General features: G+C 36.4%; 1 protein-coding gene across 1 annotated transcript in view; it reads right to left on the bottom strand.

The window, feature by feature from the left end:
• Positions 1-27,262, bottom strand: part of LOC121408546 (flocculation protein FLO11-like) — a 47,376-nt gene extending 20,114 nt beyond the window's left edge. Inside the window, exons 1-4 of the mRNA XM_041600044.1 lie at positions 26,775-27,262; positions 12,146-12,203; positions 11,093-11,197; positions 5,950-6,424 (exon numbers count right to left, since the gene is read on the bottom strand). Of these exons, the coding sequence (XP_041455978.1) occupies positions 5,950-6,424; positions 11,093-11,197; positions 12,146-12,203; positions 26,775-26,805 (669 nt within the window). The 5' untranslated portion in view covers positions 26,806-27,262. The remainder of the gene's footprint in view (positions 1-5,949; positions 6,425-11,092; positions 11,198-12,145; positions 12,204-26,774) is intronic.
• Between the last annotated feature and the right edge of the window lie 572 nt (positions 27,263-27,834).

Genomic DNA, 27,834 nt, shown 5'->3' with positions numbered 1-27,834 from the left:
AATCCGATGCACTTTTTGTCTGATCTCTTTTGAAATAATGATCATCATAACTTGATTTTAACACAGGAAAGAAATTGTGACGCGCGCGCAGTTCAGTTACAGATAAACAAAAATATCACATTTTGGTTTTTATTTCAACGTTATGCACCATGGGATTGAGGTGGGAGATTCTTTCACAAAAAGTAAGATTGACTTAAATTGCTATATTAAATGTCTTTTCATCTGCTGCTCCACGCCTTTGAAACCATTTCCCTTCTTATAATTAACATTGAAATCTTCAAACCATCACTAATCGCACTTATTTTAGCGGATGTGTAGTAATTAGCTGAATTGGATGAGCCTGCGAATGTTTTAACAGAAATGTGACGCAATATAAATGCTGTGGATCATCATCATCATCAATATGACAGACCCACGTCCATTGCCCAAATAATTCAAACTAATAATCAATTGAAAGATAAATCCAGTAAAATGTTAGTTATTCTATTCACTTAAAAAATATGCTGAAAGACGTTGTAAGATTAACACATTCTGCCATAGATGTTCGTCATCTGGCGTGGCAAGAAAGTTAAGTTGGAGTAAAAAAAAAACTCTTGAGTTTGATTTTTGGACTTTATTCAGAACTGATCTTTATTGCAAAAACCTGACAGTCTCATTGGAATAACCGTGTAGGTCTTCAAAACTTGTCAAGTCACTGATAGATCGATTGTACAAATCCTTCTAGCATGAGAAGTTCAGGAACTTCAGGGAACCGCTAAACAACCTTAAGGGTTAATAACCTATACCTCTATGAGATCTTGGTTCACTCTTCACGTGGTCAACAATTACCTCGATAATTAGAGTCATTGCCCAGACAAAGGTTTTCTAAAAATAATTCCGTTCGTATCGAGGGTTTCTTGGTCGCTGAGAATCTCACGTTCGTATAATTAATTCTTAACACCTCGTGCCAGTATAATACAGTTCTGCATGTCGCTTTGGTAAATGCTTGATAGTTTGGTGTTACGTCCCGTGTTACGGTCTGAGGTTGTAAAAGGGTTCCTCTTTAGTCATGAATGTATTGAGATTATTTCTGGCTCAAATCACTTCATGACTGATTTCTTTTTAATCAACCATTTTTCATTTTTATGGATTGTTCCTAAATGACTCATGCTACGCTCCCTTTACGGTCCTACAGCCCAGTTGCTTGAAGATCCAATGGTAAAAATAGATCTGTGAACTTGGTGCGGTCACACCCATGAGATCGATTCCCTGACCAATCGCAGCTATTACGTTATTTCGAATTGCGTGTCATCGGTCGGTTTGTCGTCACTTTCGTAGTGTGACTTTATAGCTTCAAAGCCTTTAACCAATGTACACGCAATAAGGCGCTTAAGGCAGATTGTGTACTGCAGCGAATCTCAAAAGGGCATTGTGTCGTTTATATGCACACAAATATTCATTCCTTACTGCAATGAACACAGTGTATCACAGTGAGTACCACAGTGTGTTCACAGTGTGGAACATAATGTGAAATCACCTTCACACTGTTAAAATGAGTATTCTAACAGTCTGAATTACATATTCAGACGGTCGACCATGTGAACACGCTGTACACAGTCACACTGCCGAGATGTGCAAAGTGTGGTAAACTGAACAGTGTGGATAATGTTTTCACATAGTCCTCACTGTGAATACACTGTGAACACACTGTGATCACACAGTGTGACGCTGCGTTCTTCCCAACAGGGTTGATACATATAGTTATGTCAATATACTATTCAAATGATTTATATGAATTAATAAAATAATTATTTAATTACAGCAGCAATGCTATTTCAAAGAATGACTTGTAATATTTTCATCAATATTCAGCTTTAATGAGCGAAATTCTTCACTTTCGAATGTTACGTGTGACTGACGATCCGTTTTTGTATAGTTTCATGCGTTATTCATCCTTCCAGCCAAATTTCCCTCGTAGTATTAATTGACAAACAAAAATAATACTGAATTAAGTATACATGACATGAAATTTAAAAAGAAGGCATTACACATTAAAAATAATAAGAACTAGTACAAAATCAATGAATAAATCATGCAAACGTAATCTTTAATGATTTATTAAAACACAGTATTTTACAAGAAACTAAAGTAAAAAAAAAACAGTAACGAAATGATCATAAGAAATATGGAAATGAATACCATTAAATCTGTTCTGAACACGACGTATACATAGTTTCACTAATGAGAACAGTCTTCTGTTTCAACACAAACGTGATCACAAACACATTAGAAATAATAGTTACAACCACAAAATAAATCAAAATACACATAGAATAACCGAAAAATTAAGGAAAAAACGAAAAAATAACAGAAAATGCGACATATAGAACTACATGTATAGATGAACTTCAAATTGTATTATGTATTTTTAGTCCAAGCAACGCTTAAAATATGTGGATATAAATTCAAATCGACCAATATGCTTTCAAGATACTGTTTGTTTGTGGTAACTCCCGTAGGAATTCGGCAGGACAGCATTTTGCTGGTAAACGTCAAGCTGGTATATAAACAGTTACTTTTTACGTCTAGGTTAATCAGTCATAGTGGCTGACGTTACAGACGACAGATATCACTCTCGGGCCTTTTTATCAAAGTGGAGACAATGGCAGAGTTGGGATTCGAACTCACAACCTTGCGATTATGAGTCTAACCACTAGACACACGACCCGTATATCTTAATGAAGAATGTGCATTGGTAAAATGCTTAGAGAAGTGATATTCAAGAGGATTCAAACCAAGTTTTATGGAGTACGATCCTTTGCCCATGCTGCCCCTTCACTTTGGAATACCACCCCATCATATGTAAAGAACTCTTCTCCACCCAAGTTTAATTCCACTTTAAAAAATGATTTGTTTTCAAAGACTTTTAAATGAGTTATTGCAACGATTGAGAGCAAAATTCTTATTTTCTTTGACTTTTCTGTCTCCTTCAAAAGCGCATAGGGGGGCATTTGGCAGTGATATGCGCTATATAAGCATGTTGGTATTAGTATTAAGGACGATAGTATTTGATGATGGTGATGATGATGATGATGGCGATGATGGAGATGATGATGATAATAATGCTGATAATGATGATAAAATGAATAGTAACAATAAAACTCGTTCTTACGACTTACATCACGAGAGTGACTATGATGATAGTAATATCCTTAGCGAGGTACCCGCCCTGTTTTAACGTATTCACTTTCTATCCTTTATTTCGTTTAGTTCATTCTCCGTGCATTTTTGGGTGAAAAGAAAACGGTTGGTTTGTTTAAAGTATCGAATCCAAATCATCTTTGATTTCGGTGTTATTATATTCGCTGTATGCAATTAAGATGATAGCTTAATATTGAGATGACACATATTCGTTACAATTTTAAGCAATCATCAACGGTGGGTGGAGTGGTTTAATTGAAATTATAATATTATACAAATTCTTTTAAAAAAATATAAACTAGCAAATGGCCTACGCACGTGTACAAGAAGAGTTCATATAGCGGCATGCAGTCAGTTAATTAAGCCAGTCATCACGGTAAGGATCATCATCAGCTTCCGTTCGTTTCTACCGACCTTGACAACCCTAAATCCCTTCGTTATCCCCCTCTATGGCTTCCGATTTAACAGCGCAATGCGCGGGATTTTTTTTTTTTGCATAAGGGAGCAGCGAAGATTTGCCTGGCAAAACTTAATCCTATAAATAGCCCCCAATTATGCATCTTCACGTGTACTTTAAGTAGATCTAATTTTTAAAAGACGAATTTTATTTTAAGCTTTGTCAAGAACCTCTTAGGAAAGGTATGACACATTTTCCTTAACTTTTTTTCTGTCGAAGTGTGCTAGCTACATGTAGGTGTAGGAGGTTCTCGTCGATAAGGATAGATATTTTGCCTCCTCGAAATTTGGAAAGCAAATAAAAGCAGAAGAAGAAGAAAAGAAGGTAGTTTTCAAATGCAAAACAGTCGAAAATTCTTCTCGAGGTACTTCCTTCCCCTTTTTTGTGGGGGGGGGGTCTAATGATAGGTCTGGAGTTGGTTTTGCTAGTGAAACTGTACCTTATTGGAGGGTGTACGACTTCAATATTTTAACAGTTACCTTTTTCAAAGCAAAGATATCCACAAAAGGGTACTCATGTTTATCACTACTTTCCCACTAATAATGAGATTCAATACATTTTTGTTTCAATCACAATAAAAAAATTGTGTATTGGCGTCACAAAGGAATTTTAATACAAATGACTCAGTCTTTGTGCTTTATGGCTTCCATGTTAACATATAATGGATAATTCATGATTTCACATAAACTTTCTTTCAGCAATGACAACTCGGATTCAAATGAATAACTAGGGGGAATAACGGCAAATATCATGTCATCATATGTATTATATGGTGGAAATTGTTTACTATTATTTCTAAATTATGATAGCTTTTATTTCAATGTCTTTGGGGAAGGTCGATTCTTGCTATTACCATGACTCCGGATAAAATTCCATTAACGTAAATTATTTGAAAATTCAGCTAGTTTATAAATTATACCGAGGATCTATCATACAGAGCCCTTGAAATCACGTGAGATATTATTGTTCATTTAATATCATCGATGATTTGAGGAGAAAAGGCAAAAAGTAAGAAACAAACATGCATGAGAAAGAAGGAAAAAAAAGGAATACGAGAAATGAAATTGAAAACAAAATATTCATTAAACATCAATAATAAAAAAACATGCAAAATATAGATTGATCGCATAAATTGTCTTTCACGCCTGTTAGAATTCGAACTTACTTGCGTGCCTGTTTGCAGCATGTAGGTTTTTATTTTTTGTTTGTACTATTATTTCTTTTAGAAATGATTGATCGAATTGTCCATCAGTCTATGACTGTTCGAAGCAAGGCTGATCTCCCTGATAGGAGTTACATACTTCTCCATTCATTTTTTTTTACTCATCTTCATTTTGGGGATGGTACACATTTCTCTATAATGGACAATGACCCGCCATGAACTTGTCCTAACATTACATTATGATACAACTCACGAAGTCTTTGTCAATTCCTGACTCTACCTTAAGATTTTTTTTCCCGACATGTTCATGTACCTAAAATGGAAGTTAGAAATGGTCTTTTCGGCTTATGCATCAAAAATCTGTCTAATCTCACATATCCCGACCTACGTCAAGAAAATAATCTTCAAAGATCTCCTAGAAGCTTGCAAAGATCTTTGGCTTTGCTCGCCAGGGTCGCCCGGGTCCTTTTCAAAGAATCTATCATCACCGCTACGATATCGGTCTGATGCGAATGTATGTGTTTTGATTTGGTCATGCATTTCTGTCGAACATTCCCCTGAAACTGTACGATTAGCATAATCTGAACATGCTGACGAGACCTGGGGAGCGTTTCATCAATATATTCATCCGACAAGTTGGTCAGATCTGACATCTTTCCATGATTTTGATTGGCTGTGAGGCACTGTTCCTATGGTAACTGTCGGATAAAATGGGACTTGTCTGATAAAACGTCTGACAAGTCCTTTCATGAAACGCCCCCCAGATGATTTTTTTTTGTTGAAAAATCCTTGAGCTCATATCATGTCATCATGAAGTAAAACATACAGCTCTTTTCACCCGCTTTTTCAAAACCATAAATTTTATTTCAGATTTCTTTCCTTACTTTGTTGGTAGTAAGATTTTCTCTTTGTGTGTGTATGTGGGGGGGGGGTCCTACGTCCGGACCCATTTGCGTCTGGTGTGAATAATTTCTAATAACAAATCATCGGTCGTCAAACATAATTTTCTGCCATATAATAATATTTGTGAAACATAATTCCCAAGCAATATATGAAACCTTGCTTGTGAATTTCTTCAGACTGCTTTATAGTCAGTCGGGAGATAAAACTTTTGAGTATACCTCAAGAAAACAGAAAGCAATGGGAATACCTTTCTCTCCTGCTTGACATTTTTATAGCTTTCCTTCCTCTCAAGTTTCGCATGTGATCGTCCACCGTTCCCCGTTATCGATCCGCTGCTCTTGATCCCGGTCACGGCTTCCTTGGCCTCACTCTCCTCCCCCAACGGCTGGGGTCGAATCTTGCTCACATCCGACAAGTCCGGCATGGGCGGTGGTCTGTTCGGTGGTGCCGAGAGCGCTGATATCGCCGCAACCGCCGCGGCAGTCGCCGTCGACGTGTTCTGCGAGGGTGATTTATCATGGGACGACGATGAATGCGAGGAGGATAAGGTGAGCTTGCTGGTTAGGCCCGACAATGTCTTTGTGATGGCTGCTGTCTTCTGCGCCAAGGTAGACCCTTTGATGAGACCCCGACCTGAGTTGCTGGATCTTCGATCTGATGAAGATGTGGAAGAACCGGTGGAGGATGACGACGACGTGTCCTCTCTTGATTTCTTATCTGAACTGAATAGATCAAGTGGAGAGAAAATAAGCACATAAACACATATAACAACGATATCAGAGAACACTAATGGTAAACAGAAGTTTGTGCTGAAAATTAGAAAATTAAAATCAAGGGTCCGTTTAATCAATAATTGCCATTCAGATCATTTGAAATTACGGTATAACTACCGCGGACAACGCCAATCAAAATCAATGTTTCCATGGTAGATATATGGTTACCTGAATTGCAAATCTTTATAAATAAAACAAACACCTTATCTTGGATAGGTAACCACGAGACTTGGCTCATGAACGTTGAATAAGCCTTTGTGTCTTTTTGTTTTGTTTTTTGTTTACTTTTGTAATCTTCACTTGTAATTTTTTTTTCTTGGCTAGTACAACAGAATCAATATTCTTGATACAACTCATGGCTTTGCTATCAAGATTCTTAGTCATGGTGGTTAGGATACAGGGTCAACATTTTTATAGCAAATTAACATATAGACATATAACTACACACATTTCTTGGGTATACACACTTTAGCCTTCGTGTTCGGTTTCAGAAAGTATTGTTATCTGGACACACGCCAAGGTAGATACACCTGTGGTTATACATAAAGATTATAGATTACAATCAGAGTACAAACCATGAGTGCCCCCCACCACTCCCCCACACCCACAACCACCCCATAATCAAATACATACAATTCTCAGTATCAAAGCATAACAAGGTTATGTGACGTATATGATTTTCTTAGAATAATAGTTTGTTGTGGGTGAAGAAGAAGAAACTTTGGGAACTCCATGATTCTTTGTTTTGTTTGACAACGGATGTTTAAGGTAGACGAACTTTGTCGATTACTCATCGTCACTTGTATGCCGTCAGCCAGGGATGAGTGTATTGCTTTGGGAAGGACCTAGGACTTGGGATGCGGGGATAGACGGGTGGCGATAAGACCGTGAGAGAGGGGGTGGGGTGGGCGAGGGTTGACCTCGGAGAAATGACTATTTCTTTGTGGTTGGGGGTTATTTGCATTGGTAATATAAGAGAATGAAATATCCCCCTCTCTTTTCTATTTCTTCGTCCATCCACCCCCTCCCCGTAAAGACCTGTGTACGGGTAATTTTTCTCGTGGTGTGTGGGGTTTTTCACAAGAGAGGGGATGGAGAAAATAAAGGAAAGAGACGACAAAATATAATAATAATGATAGGCATTTATATAGCGCCATCTATCTAGAAATACTCTATTCTGAGGCGCGGAATATCCGAGGAATATTCTATTCCTAGGTAAAGACGGAGAAACACTTAATTAAAATTAAAATCAGATTGTGTGAGAAGAGAGACAGAAAAAGAGAGAATGGGAGTTGGGGGGACTATGGTAGGAAAGTGGGGGTTCTATGACATTTGCTCCGGCGACGATTGCTCCGCTCTCCATTTCACACACTAACCGATGGACTCACTTCAATCCTGGGTTTAACAATACCCTAAACCTAACATAAAACTCTATTGCAACCCTAACCCTGTACATCTTAGACGAAATCAAGCAGCAAATGTCGTGTCACCAAAGTGGGAGACATCAAGACTCTTTCATCCACACCTTCCAGTCCTGCACTGCGCGGCATTATGGTTCACAAGTGAATGCATGAACAGACTAAGACATCCAGTGTTATTTTAGTAGGAAAATTATACAGATATCAAGTACACAGAAAACCAAGTATAAAAAAAGAAGAGAGACAAAAAAGGGGAGGGGACGGGCGGGGGAGAGATGGGGAGGATTAAAAAAGAAACAAATATGGAATGGAGTGTGGGTGGATGTCTCACGCAGTCGCTCTTCTACAGTTCACATCCTGTAACATGATAGACATGCTCTTGAAAGCTAAAAAAAAAAAAGCTGTTTTACGAAGATGAAATGAAACAGGATAAGAAAGAAATAATATATCTATTTGAAGTAAATGCGGCCCACAGAAAGCCCACCCTCGGAAATGTAAATACAAGAAAATAGCAAAATAATGTTGACTATAATTTCGGAATTAACTACATGTACCTCTTCTTCTTCTTCTTCTTGTCCTTCTTCTCCTTCTTCTTCTATCCCTTCTTCTTCATCTTTGTTTGCTTGTCATATTTGCGAGAAAAGAGATGGCGACCCATTGCACCTCCACCGTCTATCGTTTTTGTCGACGAGAAACCAATTTTTGACAATGTCAAATACCTCATCCCCCCAAAATAATTAAATGAATAAACAAATGAATACATAAATATATAAATAAATAAATAAATAAATTAATTAATTAATTAATTAATTAAATAATAAATGAATAGTTAAAAATACATTTTTTTCATAGTATAGAGAACTACGATTCTCTGATCAGAATGACTTCAAAGCTTCAGGCAATCACTCTGGAACGATTGAACAAAATGACGTTCGTTGTCTCTGAGTGTCTCGGGAAATTAAATGTGGAAGTAGAGAAGAGGGCAGAGGCATTTCCACTTCATTACATAATACAGGAAGACTCTGTCAGTTACACCCCTTCCTCGATCTGTCATATCACAATGCAAAGGCTTAAATTATTGATGCTAAGTGCCGCCGCCATCTTGAATAGCACGAGCTTTTTAGAATCCCCTGTATAGCGTTTCATCCGCATAATATTATGTCCTCTGACAAGTTGTCAGATCTGAAAACTTTTCCTTGGTTTTGATTGGCCAAAAAGCACGGATGTCTGGTTGTTGCTATGGCAACTAGAATAAAAACATACTGTGTCCGATAATATATTCGACAAATCCTTTCATGACACGATCCTCTGAACTGCTGAAACATTTAATGCTTCCTTACCTATATAATGCATCATTACTTTTGTTTTTCTCATTTTATACAGTCTCGTACAAAATTCCTATAGCATGAATAGCCAATTACTTGGTCGTGTCAGCAGTTGTTCTTTTTTTTTTACTCTTTACAACATTCCTTTTTATAAATACGTTTCTAACGAACAGAATGATTGACGCGCGATCGAACTTCTTGGATGACAATCCATAAAGTTTTATTTTTATATATCTTTCAGTAATCACTGTGTTGAGGGGTATCTTTGTCACTGTAAGTCTTGTACTATCTTGCTGACTTTCATCTTGAGTGGGCATCAGAAAATAAATGTATGCACAAGAGAGGGTATTTTCCATTATATCTCAACATGTTTCCTTTAAGAGTCTTTTAAGATTACAAACCACCCTCAGATTTCGTGCAAGTTCCATTGCACTTCCTATCATTTTTCCTTTTACCCGCCCCCTCGAGCTATTTTAAATCAGGTGCAATCAGTTCAGAGAATCTGTAGCGGTAAAGGTTATGATTCCAAAGGTTCTATCTCCATAATATAGGGATAGCAGGGAAATATCTATTATCTAAAACTCAACTCATTATAAAATTAAATACTTTTTCGATGTTATTCCCTGTACATATATAGCGTGTTGAATGGCCTCAACTGATTTATATTACTTATCTTGCACCAACCTATACTCTAAAAAAAAGGTTTACACAATATTGGGTAAAATGGGGACATGCATGATGTTAGTTTGGTAAAAAATTACCAAATATTTTGTGAATTTTACGAAATGTTGCGTTGAAATTTACCCTTCAAACATGCATTTTTCCCCATATTGGGGAAAAAAATACCCAGCAAACATGCACGTTCCCTTTTTATCCAATATTTGGCAAAATTTTACTCGGTGTTTTTAGAATGTATACACAAATTATTACGTATGGTAAGAAAAAAAATGATATCCGAAGTTTATGCAATTAAGAAATGAATCAAGTTATAAAGATCAAGACACTTTGAACAAATATGTTTTATTTAAGGGCTCAGAATACACTCTTGTAAAACGATTGGGCAGGAAAGGCCCAATTTTTAACCATCAATGCCTGAGCAACATATTGTCCACACAACCATTGGTTAAAATCTGTCTAAACTTGGTAATAAAACTAAGAATTGGGTAATAAAACTAAGAATTAGGTAATAAATTTGCTCAACTTTTGCCCAGAATATATACATTCTTTTACCAACATACAACATTACCCAACACATTGGACAGTATGTTGCCCAACATTTTAAGTGTGTGGCATTCTGTGAAAGGCTGAAGCATTCATAGCTAAAGCTTTCTGAAACCCTGTACCATGCATGAATACTAGAAAATAAAAACATTCCCAAATGAATCAAGGATGTCGCTCCTGTTACACGACCATCGCTTGTAGGCCAATATCAATTAAATTATCACTTAATGTTACACAGTAAACAACAAATTAGCACGTTGTTTATAAGCACGTCACTCTGACAACAAGTTGTTTTTAACCTTTAAACAGATGTTGAAAATGAAATGGTTTGAAATCGCTTAAAACTTCAAAAAAGAAAAATTGTTTTAAACCGTAACGAATAGTTGTTAGAGGAACGGCCCTAAACAACGTGCTTAAAATTTTGTCGAGTTGACTAAAGCTACTGACTTTATACAAGACGGGGAGAGGGGGGGGGGGGGTCGCTCACTTACAGTCACAGTGACGAGACCGACTCCAGACCGATCAAAGCTAACATTTTATTTTGAATGGCGTATCGGTTTGGTGTCAGTTTCGTTGCAGCCTCACAATAAATGCAAACGCGTTTGAGCAAGATATTTTATTATTTATGCCATAGATGACATTGCCCCACTTACCTTTTCTCTTTCTCCTTCTCTTTGTCTGGAAAGACGATGGTGCTATATTTAACCTTCCCACCGTCAGGTGCTACTTTTATCAAGGGTAAAGGTTCTCCATTCTCACTGTAAACAGAAAACAATTACAATTATTTTTTAAAGAGTAAAATACTGGAGGTGTCGCAGTGTAGTTGCTCTGTATCTTGACTCATAATCTACGGGTCGTGGGTTCGAATCCCTGCACCCAGCACTAATGTCCTTTGACATAATATTATATGTCATTCCCTGGGTGTAGCCATTCATCAAGATTTGTCATCTGGCAATTTATCAGATCTGACAACTTTCCTTGGTTATGATTGGCTGAGAGGCACACAGGTGCCTGACTGTTACTATGGTAACTGTCGGATAAATTAGACTTTATCGGTTGAAACATCCGACAAGTCCTTCCATTTCAAGCTCCCATGTGTTAAATGAGTATCCAATGTAATGGATGTACGCTTATACCTGACCGAATACGCTTCATGGAGTGAATATGGGGCACTGTCTTAATCCATGCACTAACCAAATTAATGATCATAAACCATCCATTACATAGAGTACATGCATATCTTCTGGGCCCAGTCATACAAAGTGTTATACGATTGATTTGATCATCTTAAACTATATGGAAATCCAACAATGTCATAATTTTTCTAAAGGAAATTTGCAAGATGTCCTTTGCAATCAAAGAGAAGCACACTGAATTTTCAAGAAAACAATGAATGTATGATTTTACATCCCACCTAGAAAATATTATGAACATACATGCATTTCAAATGCTGACGTTGTTGGCTTTCCATAGTTGTGGTTGATCGGGTCAATTGCAACACTTTGTAAGACGGGGCCTAAGTCAACATTATGGTATTTTTTAAAGTAATGTACACTATGCTACCTTGAATGGGTTACCTTATACTGAGTTTCATTAAGTTATCAACTGAACTATCAGAGAGCAAAAGATTGAATAATCGACAGAAATTATGATTATTTCAAGACAAATAATATTTTTTTAAAATCACAATTCACTACAATACTTACAGATACCGCGCCTTTGGTGGTCCTATTTCCACCTCTATGTAGTTCAGCTTGTAGTTCTCTATAGGATAAAAAGGGATAAAATTAAATGCTATTAATATTTGCTGCCGTACTCTATATAGTGGGTTGGTGGCTGAACTTGCCTGTTTTTGTAAATAATAATGATATATTTTTCAAGATCATAATTTGCACCCAATTTTCCTTCAATAACCGGTTTGATTGTATAGAAATGCCATCCCTATAATGGTACAATTTATTACTTAAAGAAAATGAGACTAGATATTTTTTTCCTTGCTCGCTTCGCATTTTGGGTTTTAATTTGCAGAATTGATGCACCATGTTTAAAATCTAGCTCATTTCTTAGTTTGGCCCTTATTTTAACCACTGATGATACTAAATTCATGAAATGAAGATTGGCTCAGTACTCCCTTAAAAAATCAGTCAAATTGACTAGACAAGTAGTCAGCTGGATGCAACTATATGCGAGTCACATTTCTGACATACTAGTATATTCTAGTTAGAAATAACTCTATTTTAGTATATATAAATATAAATATATAAGTATAATACATATATATATATATACATATATATAAGTATAAATATAACTATAACAGTTGTACCAAGCTGACCCTATTAACTAGTCAGTTTTGACTGATTTGTTTTTAGAGTGTAGTGATTGATTTCAATCAATAACATTTCTTACCGGAACTAAATCTAATATGAAATGTCAAAAATTCTCATTTTGACAATATACATATACGATAACCTTTCAAATTATCTATCAGAAAAAAAATATAAGTTGATCGCTCAAAAGATAATTCAAAGTCGGTGAAATTAAGAAATTTATTTTAAAACTTTAGCTCATATTTATCTGTATAGGTGATAAAATTATATGACTTTTGACGACTAGATCAATGTCCCCCAGGATATCACCACGGATGCTATATAAATAAGAGGCACCCGTCGGGGAGGAGGCTAAATATAGACAACCGTGGCCCAAAACTGTCTGATTCTTAGTACAAAATGGTTTCAACTCAGACGGCTCTTCAAGTCTTGTTTGTTCCAGTCGTCATGGAAACAAGGGAAATGTATTTCTTAACATGCAGGCGTCGAGAAAGAACCGAGAAAGGGTTCTAGACCAATAAGACGCTGACTGAGGCTGAGTCACCTACCCCGTGAAAATGAAGAGAGGTAAGAAGGGCAGCCACCAGTGGATCGATGATATATTAATCTGGTGGGGGGGGGGGGTACTGAGGTAGGGACCTGAAAGTAGATTTTTCCCCCTACAAAAAATAGGGGCATTTTAGGATTAACCAGCCCACCCCTTTTTTATGCATTTTTTTTTTCATATTCTATTTTCCCGTTTTAAACCCCCTTCAGATAAGGTGGGCTATAAGCAAGCATATCAATTAGCAAGGGTCACAAGCATAAAGAAGGGGAGAGGGGGAAGGTAATTAGAGAGAGAGAGGAATCTTTCCCTTTTTATACATTGTAGAAAGTGTGAAAGTAATCATGATTACAACGCGGAGATATGTCAAAGGACAGACGAATGTTCAAGCTCGAACAGCAGTTTGCTTACCAGTGCTTCCGAGATAAAAGAGAAGTAGTTATAAGAAACAATCGAATCGAATTTTGATACGAGCTCAAATTAAAAATACCATGGACCTACTACAACCAAAGACTTTAAGTAGTACTCCAAACGAGTAAAGATAATCAGTTTTAGCATATCAAAATTACACTATGAAACAAATATACGTACATAAAGTCCTATACAATGAATATTTCACAAAACAGTGTCTCATGCTGGTTTTTAATCCTTATTTTGCACTTCAAAGTTATGCAGAATCTGCCCATTATTGTGATAAAAACTCATTCAAGACTTCAACGATTCGTTGTCTCAGCTACTGTAAACGTCAAACCATTTTTACGTACAGAGCCTGGAATAAGTGAAGATGAATAACACGTAGACGGTCCCTACAATCTAAGTCGGAACTGCACTGACGTTCCACGTCTTTAAACTTTTACCCATAATGCCCCTCTCATTCGGTCATCAAAACCACGATGACATACGAGGGTAAACAAAGTTAAAAGTAATTAGTAAATTACTGTGAGGCTATTCCGCTATCGTAAGTCTTACATCAAACAGTCAAAATTAATTGGTTCCAGCTCTACCTCACGTCTTTGTGATGTGAACATCGAAAAAAAAATCTACCGCAAAATTCATCCAGTTCCGTCTCGTGGTTTATAACGCTTTGAAAACCATTTTGATAATTATATGGAGTCGTTTCGTATGTGTATTTGAAATACAGGATTGGAATAGGTGGAGTCTGTGGAGAATAGATTGCGAGAGAGCTTTATTTTGTGTATGCAGTAAAGCTAAAAAAATTTCATCTTTATCAAGAAAAGAATAAATTAACTATTTGTTAATCAATCGGTAACCTTAATTCGATTTTTTCCCTCTGTATAAGAATTACCATGCAATTCAAAAGTTGTCATAAATCGTTTTTTGGGGGAGGTTGGTCTTCCTTTGAGTTTTTATTTTCAATTGTGTATCTTGTGAAAATTTACAGTTTGTTAACGCAATTCGATGAAAATAAAAAGTGAACAAATGCTTTGCACAGTTACCATCTTCCCACAAGAACTTAATTTCCTTCATGGCCTTTATGGCCACGGAATGAACTTTTCCTCCCCAACCGCTCTAATTCTTTTTTCGACCACTTTTTAGCTGTTTTCTTGGTAATATGGATGTGTGGATAAAATAATTGATGAAAGTTAGTGGTTTCATTATCAAATTGATAGAATTATGCATGACGTAGAATTATTGTCATTTCTTAATCCACGTAACATTTTGTAGTATAGGGGCGTGGGGACGACGTGCAGATATCTGTTTTCACAAAATATTGATAAACTTTAAAATTCGATAACATTGTTATATTTTGTTATCCGATTTTCATGAAATTTCCAACATTTTGCTTTGTGAATTTTACTCTATTTAATTAGATTTAAATAATTTCAGTCCGGACCATCATCATTATTATTATTATTATAAACTCAAATATCATTAAAATTTAATGTGAAAGCATTCTATGTCGGTGATCAGACCAGTAAAACTATTTAGTAAAAACTACCCCCACCCCCCTTCGTCACTTATATTTCTTCCTTCTTTTTTTTGTGGGTCACTTGAAGAAATCATAGGGCGCTGTCCCCTGCCCCCTCCCTGCTTCCTCGGTGCGCCGATCCTTAATTAACTCGGAAGATATTGAGAGAACAAAGATCTTGCAGAGCACGAACGTTCCATCATTTCTACACACCTAAAACGTGGGAAAGTCTACCAGGGCACAATCTTGAGCAAGTCCAGGGGTATCATTAACTCATTTTTTTCTCCAAAAATAATTATTTCAAAATGGTTTTAATTCGTTCATGTTAATTGGGCGTAATTTGGGCGGGAAGTGAGAAGCAGAGACCGCGGGGTCGTTCTTAATCAAAAGATCAGTAAGACAATGAGCCGAGTCATTGGCACTCGTCTCAAAATCATCACGAACCCGGATTAAATCTGACGGCCAACGGTTAATTCAGTGTTCCCCTACCATTCTTCTCTCAAATTAACAAAACCAAAGAACATGAAAATTAAATTTACAAAATACAAACCATGCACCCTCTTTTGGATTTTCCAAGTTTCCATGTCCCAGGGTAATCCATGAATATAACCGTGTAAAAACGCGTGCGTTATAATTAAGTGAAGAGGAGGGAGTATTACAGCTGGGAAATTTAATTTGGAGGATAATTATTATTCGTGACATCAATATAAATTACAATTATCCAAGAAATGCATGCATTCAAAGAGAGCTAATTTGGGCGATAAGTGGGAGAAGCGCTGTCGTTAAATCAATCTACAAAGCGCGATGACAGTGCGCATATTAACCATAGAGATTAGTATACATCTCTATGATATTAACACAGTTTTTGAAGGAGTAATATGTACCGAAGACCCAGTCACACATCATAGACCTCCATGCACACACTAACAAGATAATACAGAAAGGCAATGTCGCGCTATCGGTCTAAGTAATGGGTCTGACATGGTCTAACATCAAATAGGCATGTAACGGTATGTGGTTTGCCCTTTTGTCCGAAATTTGCGAGCGAGCAAAGCAAGTTGCCATAAAATCAAGACCTTTTAAAATAATTAATTACTTTTGTACAAGATATTGAGCCTGAGTCACATTGAAGGTTATGGTGTTAAGACAGTACGTCAGTTGTCAACTTTGCCAAAAATATAAAATGAAATTAAATAATAACTTGAAAAATCTTATCGAAATACTTGGTAATTTTTTAATCTGAAATTACATCGAAACCGAATATTTATACTTATCTATGCTATTAAATAATTTCAATCGAATTCAATTTGATTAAATTCATTATAGATAAAGTTTTGATTGTCGCATTCTGATAAGAACCAAGCGGTTTGAAGCTTAAGAAGATGCTTTAAATGGGTAACATAACAACGTAACACTGATCAGTCAGTCCCCGGCTTCATTCGGAAAGATTTGAACAACATTAACTTCAAACTTAAAGAATGAATGGATCCGTTTTAATTTCATATATTTATATCTATACAGACCGTAGGACTTCTCAACGTAACTGTGTGGTCACACTGGATGGGAAATTCATAGATAGGGTCAGTTAAGGGGGCTAATTGCTTCGTCAGTCTGCCCCTCGCTTCTTGGCCCTCGAAACCAGGGGTGTCGGAAATTGGAGATTCTAAATAAAAACTTTCTCTCGATCTAAAATTAGCCTTGTCAAAAGGTTTGGGAGGGGGTACACACAGCAGTAGGCAAGCAAGCAGAGAGTATAGGGCTTAACAGGTAACAGAAGAGAACTACTCATTGCTTGGGAAATAATTAGATCCAGATCTCGTAATTGAGTTATCTTCAGAGAACAGTGATGATGATTTTCTTTTACGAGTGCAGTGGAATGTTCGTCTTAGGTTTGAGAGTGGTAAGCCAGGAGACACAAAATTGCAAACCAGGACAAAAAAAAGAAAGACATGTTTTTGTCACTGAATTTGATATCTTAATTCGATAGTTTGCCAGAAGAAGAGCGAAATCATACACTGGACAGCTGAGGGGCCCTCGTTATGACGACTTCAAAGAAAATTTCAAAAAATGAAGTTTTTAAAAGGAAAAAGAGACCTGAAAATGAAATTAAAAAAAATGAAAACAGAAAGGATGAAAATGGGAACACAATGACAAATAAAATGGAAGAATAGAGAGGGAAAGAGGGGGATAGAAACATTGAGAGTTGAGAGGGGGGTGGGGTGGGACGAGAGAGAAGGGATGGTGAGGAGACAAAAGGAGAACTGTGGTGAACAATTGATTTCTAAAGAGATTCATATAGGAGGAATTTTTTCATATCCCCAAGCAAATTATGATATCCATGCATGTGCTCATAAATGTACTTGTGTACACTCATTAAAAGGTTGGGCAAAAAAGGCCCGATTTTCTAACCATCACTGGGCAACATACTGTACACAAACACAACTATTGGTTAAAATCTGTCCAAATTGGGTTATAAAAACTAATAATTGGGTACTAGTAATAGATTTGCTCAATTGAATAATAATTGCCCAGAATATATAAAAAAAAAATTCTTTACCAACAACACAGTGGACAGTATGTTGCCCAACATTTTAAGCGTGTATGTGACAGTGTGAATGAAAGAGAAGAAATGGTATTGGAAGAGAGCATGAAGTTTGGTTAGGAACATATGTGATGAGGATATTAAGAGACCTATAGTCATCTTCCTGGGGTACATGCCACGATATAATTTGAGTCAGATCGAGTCTTTGTTGTTGTGGCTCAAAACTATATGCAGTGGTATTACGTGAATTTTATTATCATTCTTGACAAAATATGTGAAATCAAGCTTTGCGATTTCATCACTGAATCATATTATTTTAATTAGATATAAGATCTTTTTCAGAATTTAGATTTCATATATCATTGTTTGTTTTTTCTTCAATTATGCATATTTTTGTTTGCATATGAAATCAAACATGAATTTGAATGTATACGTCCACAATTGTAAACTGAAAATAAATGTACTTTAAAACCATCGGACCTTTATCACATATAACATATCATCTTTGAAAAATAAAACAATGTAAAATTGTTTGGTCCCCAAGAGAGGGATCAGTTTTTCACACGTCACCCTGCCCCCCCCCCCCTCCCCTCCACCAACCTTGTGTCCGAGCCTAAACTTAGGATAGTCCAAAATTTAAAATCAAACAGAAGTACCTAATAATTAATTTTAAAGTAACTTTGCTTTATGATGCAAAATATATGTCTTTAATTGAATAATCAATAATCATTCAACTATCTACACTTTCTTTATGTCATGTATGGAGGTGGATCTGATTCGACATTATTTGTTTGAGCCTCTTTTTGATAAAAAAAAATTCACCTAAATATCACTGGCCTATGCTCCCCCCCAAAAAAAAAAAATAGAATAAAATAAAATGGAAAAATAAGGCCAAGAAAAAAAAAGAAGGAGAAAAGAAAGTAAAAGGAAAGGAATGATGGTAACGTGTGATTTTCTTTTTGTGTATATTATGTCAACGCACAAAATTAGACATCTCATTTGAAAAAAAAAACGCTCGCTCGCTTCTTTCAAGAAATTTGCCTCAAAACCCATGTTTTGCCTCTCCATTTTTTGTTTCTTCTTCTGTTTTTTTTTTTAATTGCTCATTACTCAACTGCAGAAAATGATCATAGCTATGGTAGAGTGATGGAAAGAAGAACAGAGGAAAGAGGCGAAGACAATGGCGATAATCTTAATAAGGTAACAAAAAAGAAAACACAGGTATGTCAGTAGAAAAAAAATAACATGAAGGAAAATTTATTTTATCCCATACTAAAAAGCTGTTATAAATAATTTGTATGGAGAGAATACCTCCAAACTATTTATGAGAAGGGGATATCCTGTAGATGTATTTTTGTCTGTAATTTTAGGCCACTTTTAAAAGACGCTCCCCTCGCCTGAATCAACAGCGGAATCATTTTATATTTAATGCAGATTACCAGATGCGACACGATTGGATTGCAAAGTGAAGAAATCGTGTCAGACGGAAGGAGAAAGACAGTATTCCGGATGGCAAATGTCTTGTGGTACATTCTCCGAAATGACTTATTTTTGGATTGTCTGGCGTTTAATTTCCCGCTTCCCTCTCAGCCTCATAATAGTCATCCAGGCATAATTCACCGTACAAAAGCAATAAAGAAAAACTATATTTTTCTTTGATTTGAAATGTGGAGTCTATTGTAGTCAAGAGCTAAATATAGATTTGAACCGTGTACTAAGTAATTCTCATTTTTTTTATGAGGATCCTGTATTTCCTCTTCGTTGTCAGTCATATCAGATTCTGGATTTTCACACAAAGACCACATATATAATACTCAAACGTAATTGATAGTTGATATAAATATGCAAATTACAGGCCTATACCTTATAGGTTGTCAGTGGGACGAGTAATTTAATTGGTTCATACTGAGACTGTATATACTTTCATTATCTAAATTAAAAAAAAATGCTTTTCGTATTATCTGACCTGATAGATGGTTATCTATTATAATAAAAGGTTTCCTTGTTTTATTGATTATATATCAAGATGTATGTAACAAAACTTACAGTAAATGATTGTTGGAAATGGAAAATTATTATTAGAACTACATGTATATCAAAACATGCCTTGGTTGCATGGTTTAATAAATGGAACTTTATATCACCATTTTCGGTTGAAATTGTCAATCTGACTTATATTTACTGTAAGTTAGCCTGAAGTAAAATATTCAATTTCTTTAAAAAAAAAAATAATGAAACTTTTCCATTTCAGATGTTCTATAAATGGATGATCGTTGAGATACCCCTCCCCATAGAATGATTCGAATGTTTTGGGTAAGTTATTCTCAACTTCTCACTATCAAATATGTTATTTCGTTGGGTTACCCAGTATAGTCACCACATTCAGAAGATGCCCCCCCCCCCCTTTTTTTTAATGATTGCATTCAAAGTGTGTGTATGGGGATACTAGTTCCAACTCATCCTTAGGACATAAGCACAGTGACTTCTCAGGGGCGATGGATGGTATTTGAGATAAAGATGAAGTATATGTAAAATCTAATAATGCTCGACATTTGACACCCGGCAAAAATCTGTGAAAAAATATCAAAATCACAACCCCATTAAAAAAACCTCCTCCACCTCCACCACCACGGACCGGACACTCGGCAGCAGGAATAACGACAACATTTAACTTGCAAGGTTCCGTGGCATTTGGTCCGGCGACAATTGCTCTGTTGTAAATTCCACACACTGATCATGCTGATGGTCAAAATGACCAACTCCGACCCTGGATTTAACGCTATACCCTATCCTAAACCTAACATAAAACCCTATTGCAACCCTAACCCTACACTCTTAAAACAAATCAGTCAAATTGACTAGACCAGTAGTCAGCTGGGAGCAACTGATATGGCAATCAGTGAGAGTCACATTTCTGACATATATTCTAGTCAGAAATAACTCTGTACTAGTAAAATATGACTAGAAAATAGTCAAACATGACTAGAATAACAGTTGCACCCAGCTGACCCTATTAACTAGTCATTTTTTACTGATTAGTTTAGAGTGTAAGCCCTGAGCAGTTGGCGCCGGAGCAAGCGCCGTGCCACCACTTGGGTTATTCACGAGCTGGTAAAGGTAAGAGTTTCTTTGGCTATATATAGGCTATACCATCGGTTAAACGTTGATCTATTTCAGACAAAGAATTTACAAAATAAACCAAAATTTCAACCGGTTCAGCACCAGTTGCTGAAATTTGAGGCCATGAGGCAATAACAAACACAAAAAAGAATATTTCATAATACATGCTCCCCCTGTCTAGAACTGGATATACACCCTGGGTCATTCTCGTTCCAAGGTCTTGCCTCCTTTCTTGGCAGGGGGCAACCCCCAGACTCAGGTTATCGCCTCAGCACAATACTTCGTCTTGACAAGTCTCTACGTCATACTGACGTCATGCAATCATCACTTTAACACCAGATAAAGGGGTTTCAAGGTCCTAATATCTCTTTGGAAGATTATTAAGAGTTACAGGGTTGAGACACAAGTTACAGATTAGTGCAGTGATGTATTATACAGTTTAACTATCAATCAAAGTGGCATTAAAGGGGCACTTTTCTGTAAAAGAAATGACGACTATGATTAATTGTGTCAATTATTCAATAATAATACATTTATCTATTTACTCATAAACTTATTCATTTAATGACCCTTTTGATTAGCAAATGGTATATAATTCGACTCCATTGCAACACGACCCTGCACAAAGACCCCTTAGCACAACATACTTACATTCTACTGCGTCTTATTATATTAATTGATGATCATTGCAACTTTAATGGACTTGAACAATAGGTTACCCATTTTGGGACCAACCACGTCAACCCCTTCTGATCTCATCGCTACTGGACCCCCTCCCCCTCCCATCACCCCCTTCCTTACGTCATTTCGAGGTCTACCGTGAAGTATGATTACATCAGTTATCGCACCGACCTTACCTGAAAAAAAATCAGACACTTTTTTCTTCTATATTTACAGACAATGGCTCATGTATATGAGTCACGACAAGCGTGTACTTGACTTCTATTTTCAGTCTAAATTAATTCAATTTGAGTGAAATAAGGGAAAATCCTATCCAGGGTGGCATCAGCCCCTCTATATTTCATTTTTAAATTTTCCAATCAGGATGACTCAGAGTATACCCTGCATAAGGTCAATCAAGTGTTACTGCTAAAGTTTGTATTAAAATGGGACTATACGCAAGACTTCTTTACTTTATTCAGAGTAGTTTACAATGGTACATGTAAATAAAGCTTGAAAATGTTAGATTTCCGCACATTTTTAGGAATACAATATCTTGTCTGATATTACTTTATCATATATGTTACAATTTACTTTCCTATTAAAACACTATATGTTAATATTTTTGAAAATGTTGCAAGTGTCACTTGAATGTATATTGTCTAAGGCCATTCGGTTGCCAAGTGCAATTAATGTCAATAAAACTGATTCAATTCAGTTATATTTTTATGTTTTGGGATGTCGGTTGTCTAACCAAATACACTTTACAGAGTTTTTGGCAAACGCATCATGAGCTCTTTGCAATCATTATTCTGTTAGTTCGGTAGGGGAATATTTCAGGGGAATATACATATATATTTCATTACTATACCTCTGCCTCTATAAATATTAGGACGAACAGAATACAGTGTCATTAAGATTATTTAAGTAAACAGTGTGTTATAGCTTTAAATAAGTGTAAATATCAGGTCATTTGAATTGGCAATCTAGACTGTGTACATCCCTATAGGTTCGTATAGATGTCCCCATGGATAAGGAGTGGCAAGGACGGATAAATGTTTTGCCAAAACCATCCCACGCCAATCTCCAAACTGTAATTCGTTCACAAAACTTTACTGAAATCATCTGAACAGTGTGCATCAATAAGAGTTCTCCTATAAATTAATGGATTCGGTTCCACCGTGCTTGTAATGAAATATATAGAAACATCGATAAAAGGACTAATAATGTAAAGATTTAGAATGATTAAAAACAATGATTCACCCCTCATCAAAAGCCTTGCTTCGTCACAAGTGACGTAACAGATGAATCACATTTCCGCTATCGTCTTCCATTGGGTGCAAAGACATACTCAATGATACAACTGCAACAGTTGAGCCTCCGTTTTCAGTTTTTGAAAGGCTCCAGTCTCCCTTTTCATATGTGATTTGAAAGTGAAAAAAGACGTATTCCAGAATGAATAAGAACCTAATTCCTTGTACTCGCACTCGTCATCATTTTGATATCTCGTAAATTAGAGGATTATTTTTTTTATACTTTTCCAATTCATGGTATGTCCATGAGTTTGTTTGTTTTTTTTTTTTTTCTCGAAAAAAGGATTATATAATCATATAACTGTGGTCTTTTCTTCAACTCACGATCTGGTTTAAAGGATGCTAAATGCTCACCAACTTTCATATGGGCCTACCTAATCCATATATATCTAATATATTCATGTCTTTGTTATAACCCAAGTTAATATGCTCTCGGTAAGATTCCACAATGATCATGGCCAAGATGACTAATGGAATGATATAAAAACAGAAAAGGGGAAAAGAGTGGAAAAGGTTTAAGGGGGAACAGCGTATCTACCCCTTGTTAAAAACGTTGTCACTCCTTGGCCCGAAAAGGGTGATTTAACCCTTTCCAACATTTTCTTTTTAGAAATATAAAAAAATATATATGTAAAGTTTCCGAAATTTCGCAGTTGGTCGATTATCAAATAATTAATTGCAAGATGAGTTTGGGGGTAATGTTGGATCCGGGAACAGGAATGATTTTGACTCTTTATTACGAATACAAAGTTTCGCCTTCAGATTAATTTACCCAGGCAGTGGACCAAGTAAGAGGGTGGAGATTAAACGTTTAGAGACATCAAACTTATCATGAATTTTAAGCAAAGAATAACCCGTATCTCAGATCGTCATTATGTTAATGACATGCACAAGTTAACGCTCGTAATACTGATCAAAAGAAAGATTGAAACAAGTCATCATTTTTCGTTAACCTTGGCAAGTGGCCAATCTAAGGAGCAGCTGTTTCCCGTAATGATCATTATAAGACTTGTAATGGCTTTTCTTGTTAATGGCCATGCCGTTTGCTATGCATTGTATATCACATGCACGACATTGACAACTCATTACTGGCAATTAATAGTACAACATATACAATTATCATTGACAATGATACTTGTGAAAGAGTGAATGGATTGAACTATGAAGTGTGCTCAATAGTATAACATCTTCAACTGAGAAAGTGCAACGATTGTAGGACGGTCGAATGAATAACATGAATTTATCATGAACTTGCATGATGAAACTGGGACGCCATGGAAATCAAGGCAACACACCCTTTTGCCTTTACCACCCAACATGCCCAAAGGGGCGGGGTCGATGTTAACTGGTGATGAATAACCCATAACGTCCTGAAAAACGAAATGATCATAATGATCATAATCCATCTATTAAAAAAATTACATAGATTTTTTTTCAACTGTTGTCACTTTCTTTAATGTCGATTCCTTGGGATACCGCCATTTTTTTACACTCTAAAAATTCGAATGTTAAATCAACATTTGAAAGGTTGGAGGAGTGACAACCTTTTCCAAATGTTACATCCAACCTTGCATAAAGCTGAATCCAACATTTTAAGTGTTGGGTAAAACCATTTAAAGTGGTAAATGCAACATTTAGAAAAAGTTGTCACTCCTCCAACCTTTGAAATGTTGAGTTAACGTTTCTCTTTTTATAGTGTACACACAATCCTCCACAACTCCCATTTTATCACTGTCTAATCACATTAGTTCCTCTAAAACCGGAAGCGGGAGATATTAAAATAAATGTTCTTGTCAATTAAAACAAGTATAGATGAAGATCGAGGATGATTATTTATTCAAGAGTTTGAAGAAGGAAAAACAACAACCAAGGGTATCCGCATTCTATCATATCTTGCAGCGGTCAAGTATATTTGTACAAGGTTGATAGAAATGCTAGAACGAATTTCTTTCAGCAATGGGATAAATGCTATAACGAATTGAATTATAAAATACTGATTCCAATAAGGAATATTTTTCAAAACATTTTTTTTTGTTTTGCCATATATCATTATCTTTCTCTTGTCTATCAAACCCACTTTCCCTCATCTTGTTTATTTTCCTTTTTAAGCCGCTGCCCCGCCCTCATCATCCAATGGCTGCATATATTAAAAGCAAGGCCAAAAATCCTACCTCACCTTTCCTATTAAGGAAGCAAAAGAAACCGCTGCCAAACGAGGGCCAAAGTCATTCCTGCTGAATTTGGCATAGGTCCGCTAAATCGTATTGGAATATCCCAGAACGAAAATATGTAGGAAATGCATGGGTGCAGTATCATACCCCCTTGTAAACATATACAGTACCATAATTACTACGGTAGTAAACTTTCATTATGGGTTATGACATTGCAGTGTTTACGTGGACAGTTTGTCACCATCCGAGTCATCGTTCGATAAAGAGTATTTGACATATTAAATAAAGCAAATGGATTCATCCTCGATTGGAGTAATATTGCACTCATCCATGATTCGGGCAATATCGGCCTAAGCTCGTGGGATATTTCTGGTTTTCCATTCTGAGCTTTCCAACGTAATGAAAATTATTCAACACATTGTAAAACTTGAACGCGAAGACACATTTACGCTGTTTACACTATGCGGCATGCATTAATGATGTATATTGTCTTCATTTTTAGGCCACTCAAAGAAATCAATGTCTAAAAGAAACCCGGATACAATATCTTGAAATCAAAGGAGGAAATAAACAAAAAAAATTATCAGAATTGTTGCACTGTACACGTGATTATTGTCTTTGATATCCTCTTGATATCCAATTCCTACATAGATGATCCTTCGAGATATTAAAAAAAAATAAATAAGTGATTTTCTTGGGCTATCATTAAGGTGTAAAGTCAACTTTCAATCAAAATATCTCGCAGATGATGTTATGTTTTCTAAATTTCGATATGAAAGTTTACAATTATTCTTTATAGTGAATCATTACAAAAATACATCATAGATTTCATGAATACATCTCTCATTTTTATTGTAATTTAAAAAAAAAATACTATGCGCACTCTCAGAAAAAAGTTTCTTAGAGGGTGCTATGTTTGTCCCGTATTTGCAACCTTTATATGTTTCCTATCAAGGTACGCATATTTTTTTGCAGATGAGGGCAGCAAGCGTAATTTTTTTACCAAAAAAAAATTAAAAGCGAGGAAGCGAAGCGACTAAGCTTGTCATTGGGGCGTATTTGCATATTGTCAAGTGAAATTGTAGGATTTTGTGCATACTTTTGGTGAATTCTGTGAGAATTTTCAGTAAAAAATGTTAGGTTTCAAAACTTCTGGGGGGCAACTGCCCCCCCCCTCCTTCGTATGGCCATGCTCCCTATTAAAGATTCTAAATTTCCTTAAACAGCCACTTTAGAACCAGTTTAGGTTCTAATTTATAAAACCATGTAAGTTTCTTGAGCACGTAAAGCATTGTTTTGGGAGCCCTTTCTGTCGAAGGTTCAAATTGATAAAGGTTCCAATTCGCAGCTTTTTTTTCGAAGAATGTAGGTCCACATGTCCACTGATATATTCCACGAGATTTATTAGAAGGCAAATTTATTATGCAATCAATTTTGGAAGAGACTTGGGGAGAAATATAACGCAATACAAGTTCTGACAAGGTCCACTACCACCCCTCCCCTCGCCTTCCATCCCGAAATGAAATGAATCGTCCTGAACATGATTCGTGCTTTATGGGGTGATAATAAAATGTCCGGTATAAGACAGCAGAACTGCCTGCTTGTAGTCCCAGAACTAACACCAGTTTGTTCAATGTTTTTCGGAATATATAGGCCTATTTTGTCGAAAGAAAATTTCAAATGTGAATTTATTTCGATTGTGAATGATTAATTTTGAGAACTCACCCTGCCTGGTTGTCATTGCTGCAGTAATCATCTTTCTGAGGTACGTACATCCAAATCTTACCTGGGGAAAGGAAATATAACGTTCCCCAGAGAGAACTTGATAAGCATTCAACCGTTCTTCTTTAAAAGATTAATCCTTTCAAGTCCTTAAGCAAGCTTATGAATTATTTTTGCAAAGCTCTGTAGTTCAACAGATGATAAGCTAAATGTCCACTGATTTAAGCCTGATGTGACGCTGTGTACAATTTTGTTGTGTCAACTGATGTCTTGCTTGTCCGAAGGATAACTTTCCATCGAAACTCCAAGAAGTGGTGAATCTCGAGGGTGAATCTGTAGAAATATGTCTGTAGATCATAAAACGCACGTTGAAAACTAGAGACAGCGTTGAGATGCACCCCTCTCCAATAGCTGTCGATATCGAATTGAGCGTCATGAACGGGGTGACGATGAGAAAGATGGCTCGCGCGGCCGAATCATGAACGCACAGCTATACGCAAGATCAGACATCTGCAGCCTATACTTAAAGGTAGTATGTATAGGAGGTTGTCTGTATTTTTCGCCAGGGTTCACATCAGATCTGATACGTCAGTGTATTACGAACTCGCACAAGAAAATTAGATACTTTTTAACGAGGTAACGATCCGTTTCCCGCCAAGCAGGCCCCGGACAAGAATCGGCGACCCGGTGGGATTCTCTGGCTGCTGATGACTCACCGACCACTTACCATTTACTCACTCTCCATCGGAGCTCATCAAACCCTGCGCGATGATTGGTCAAGAGTTCCCAGGCTAATCCAGACCTGAGGGAGGGTATATAGGGGAATGAGGAGGGGGGGGGGGTCTCCCCGGAGTCTCATAGCCTTGATTTTGTAGCTGATGGATTTTACTCTCTTCCATCACATTTGAGAGAAGCCGGGAGAGAAGTTAACAAGATCAGAGTAAAGAACAATGTGAAACAATCTGGGACCGGTGAAAATAATTACAGCTTATAAGACCCTGGTAAAAAAAGAGACTTAGAATCACTGAAGGCCTTTCATTCCCCATGGTCACTCGACTAAAAT

Source organism: Lytechinus variegatus, chromosome 2 (genome assembly GCF_018143015.1).
Source record: "Lytechinus variegatus isolate NC3 chromosome 2, Lvar_3.0, whole genome shotgun sequence".
Taxonomy (NCBI): Eukaryota; Metazoa; Echinodermata; class Echinoidea; order Temnopleuroida; family Toxopneustidae; genus Lytechinus; species Lytechinus variegatus.
This window is presented reverse-complemented; position numbering and strand designations above follow the sequence as displayed.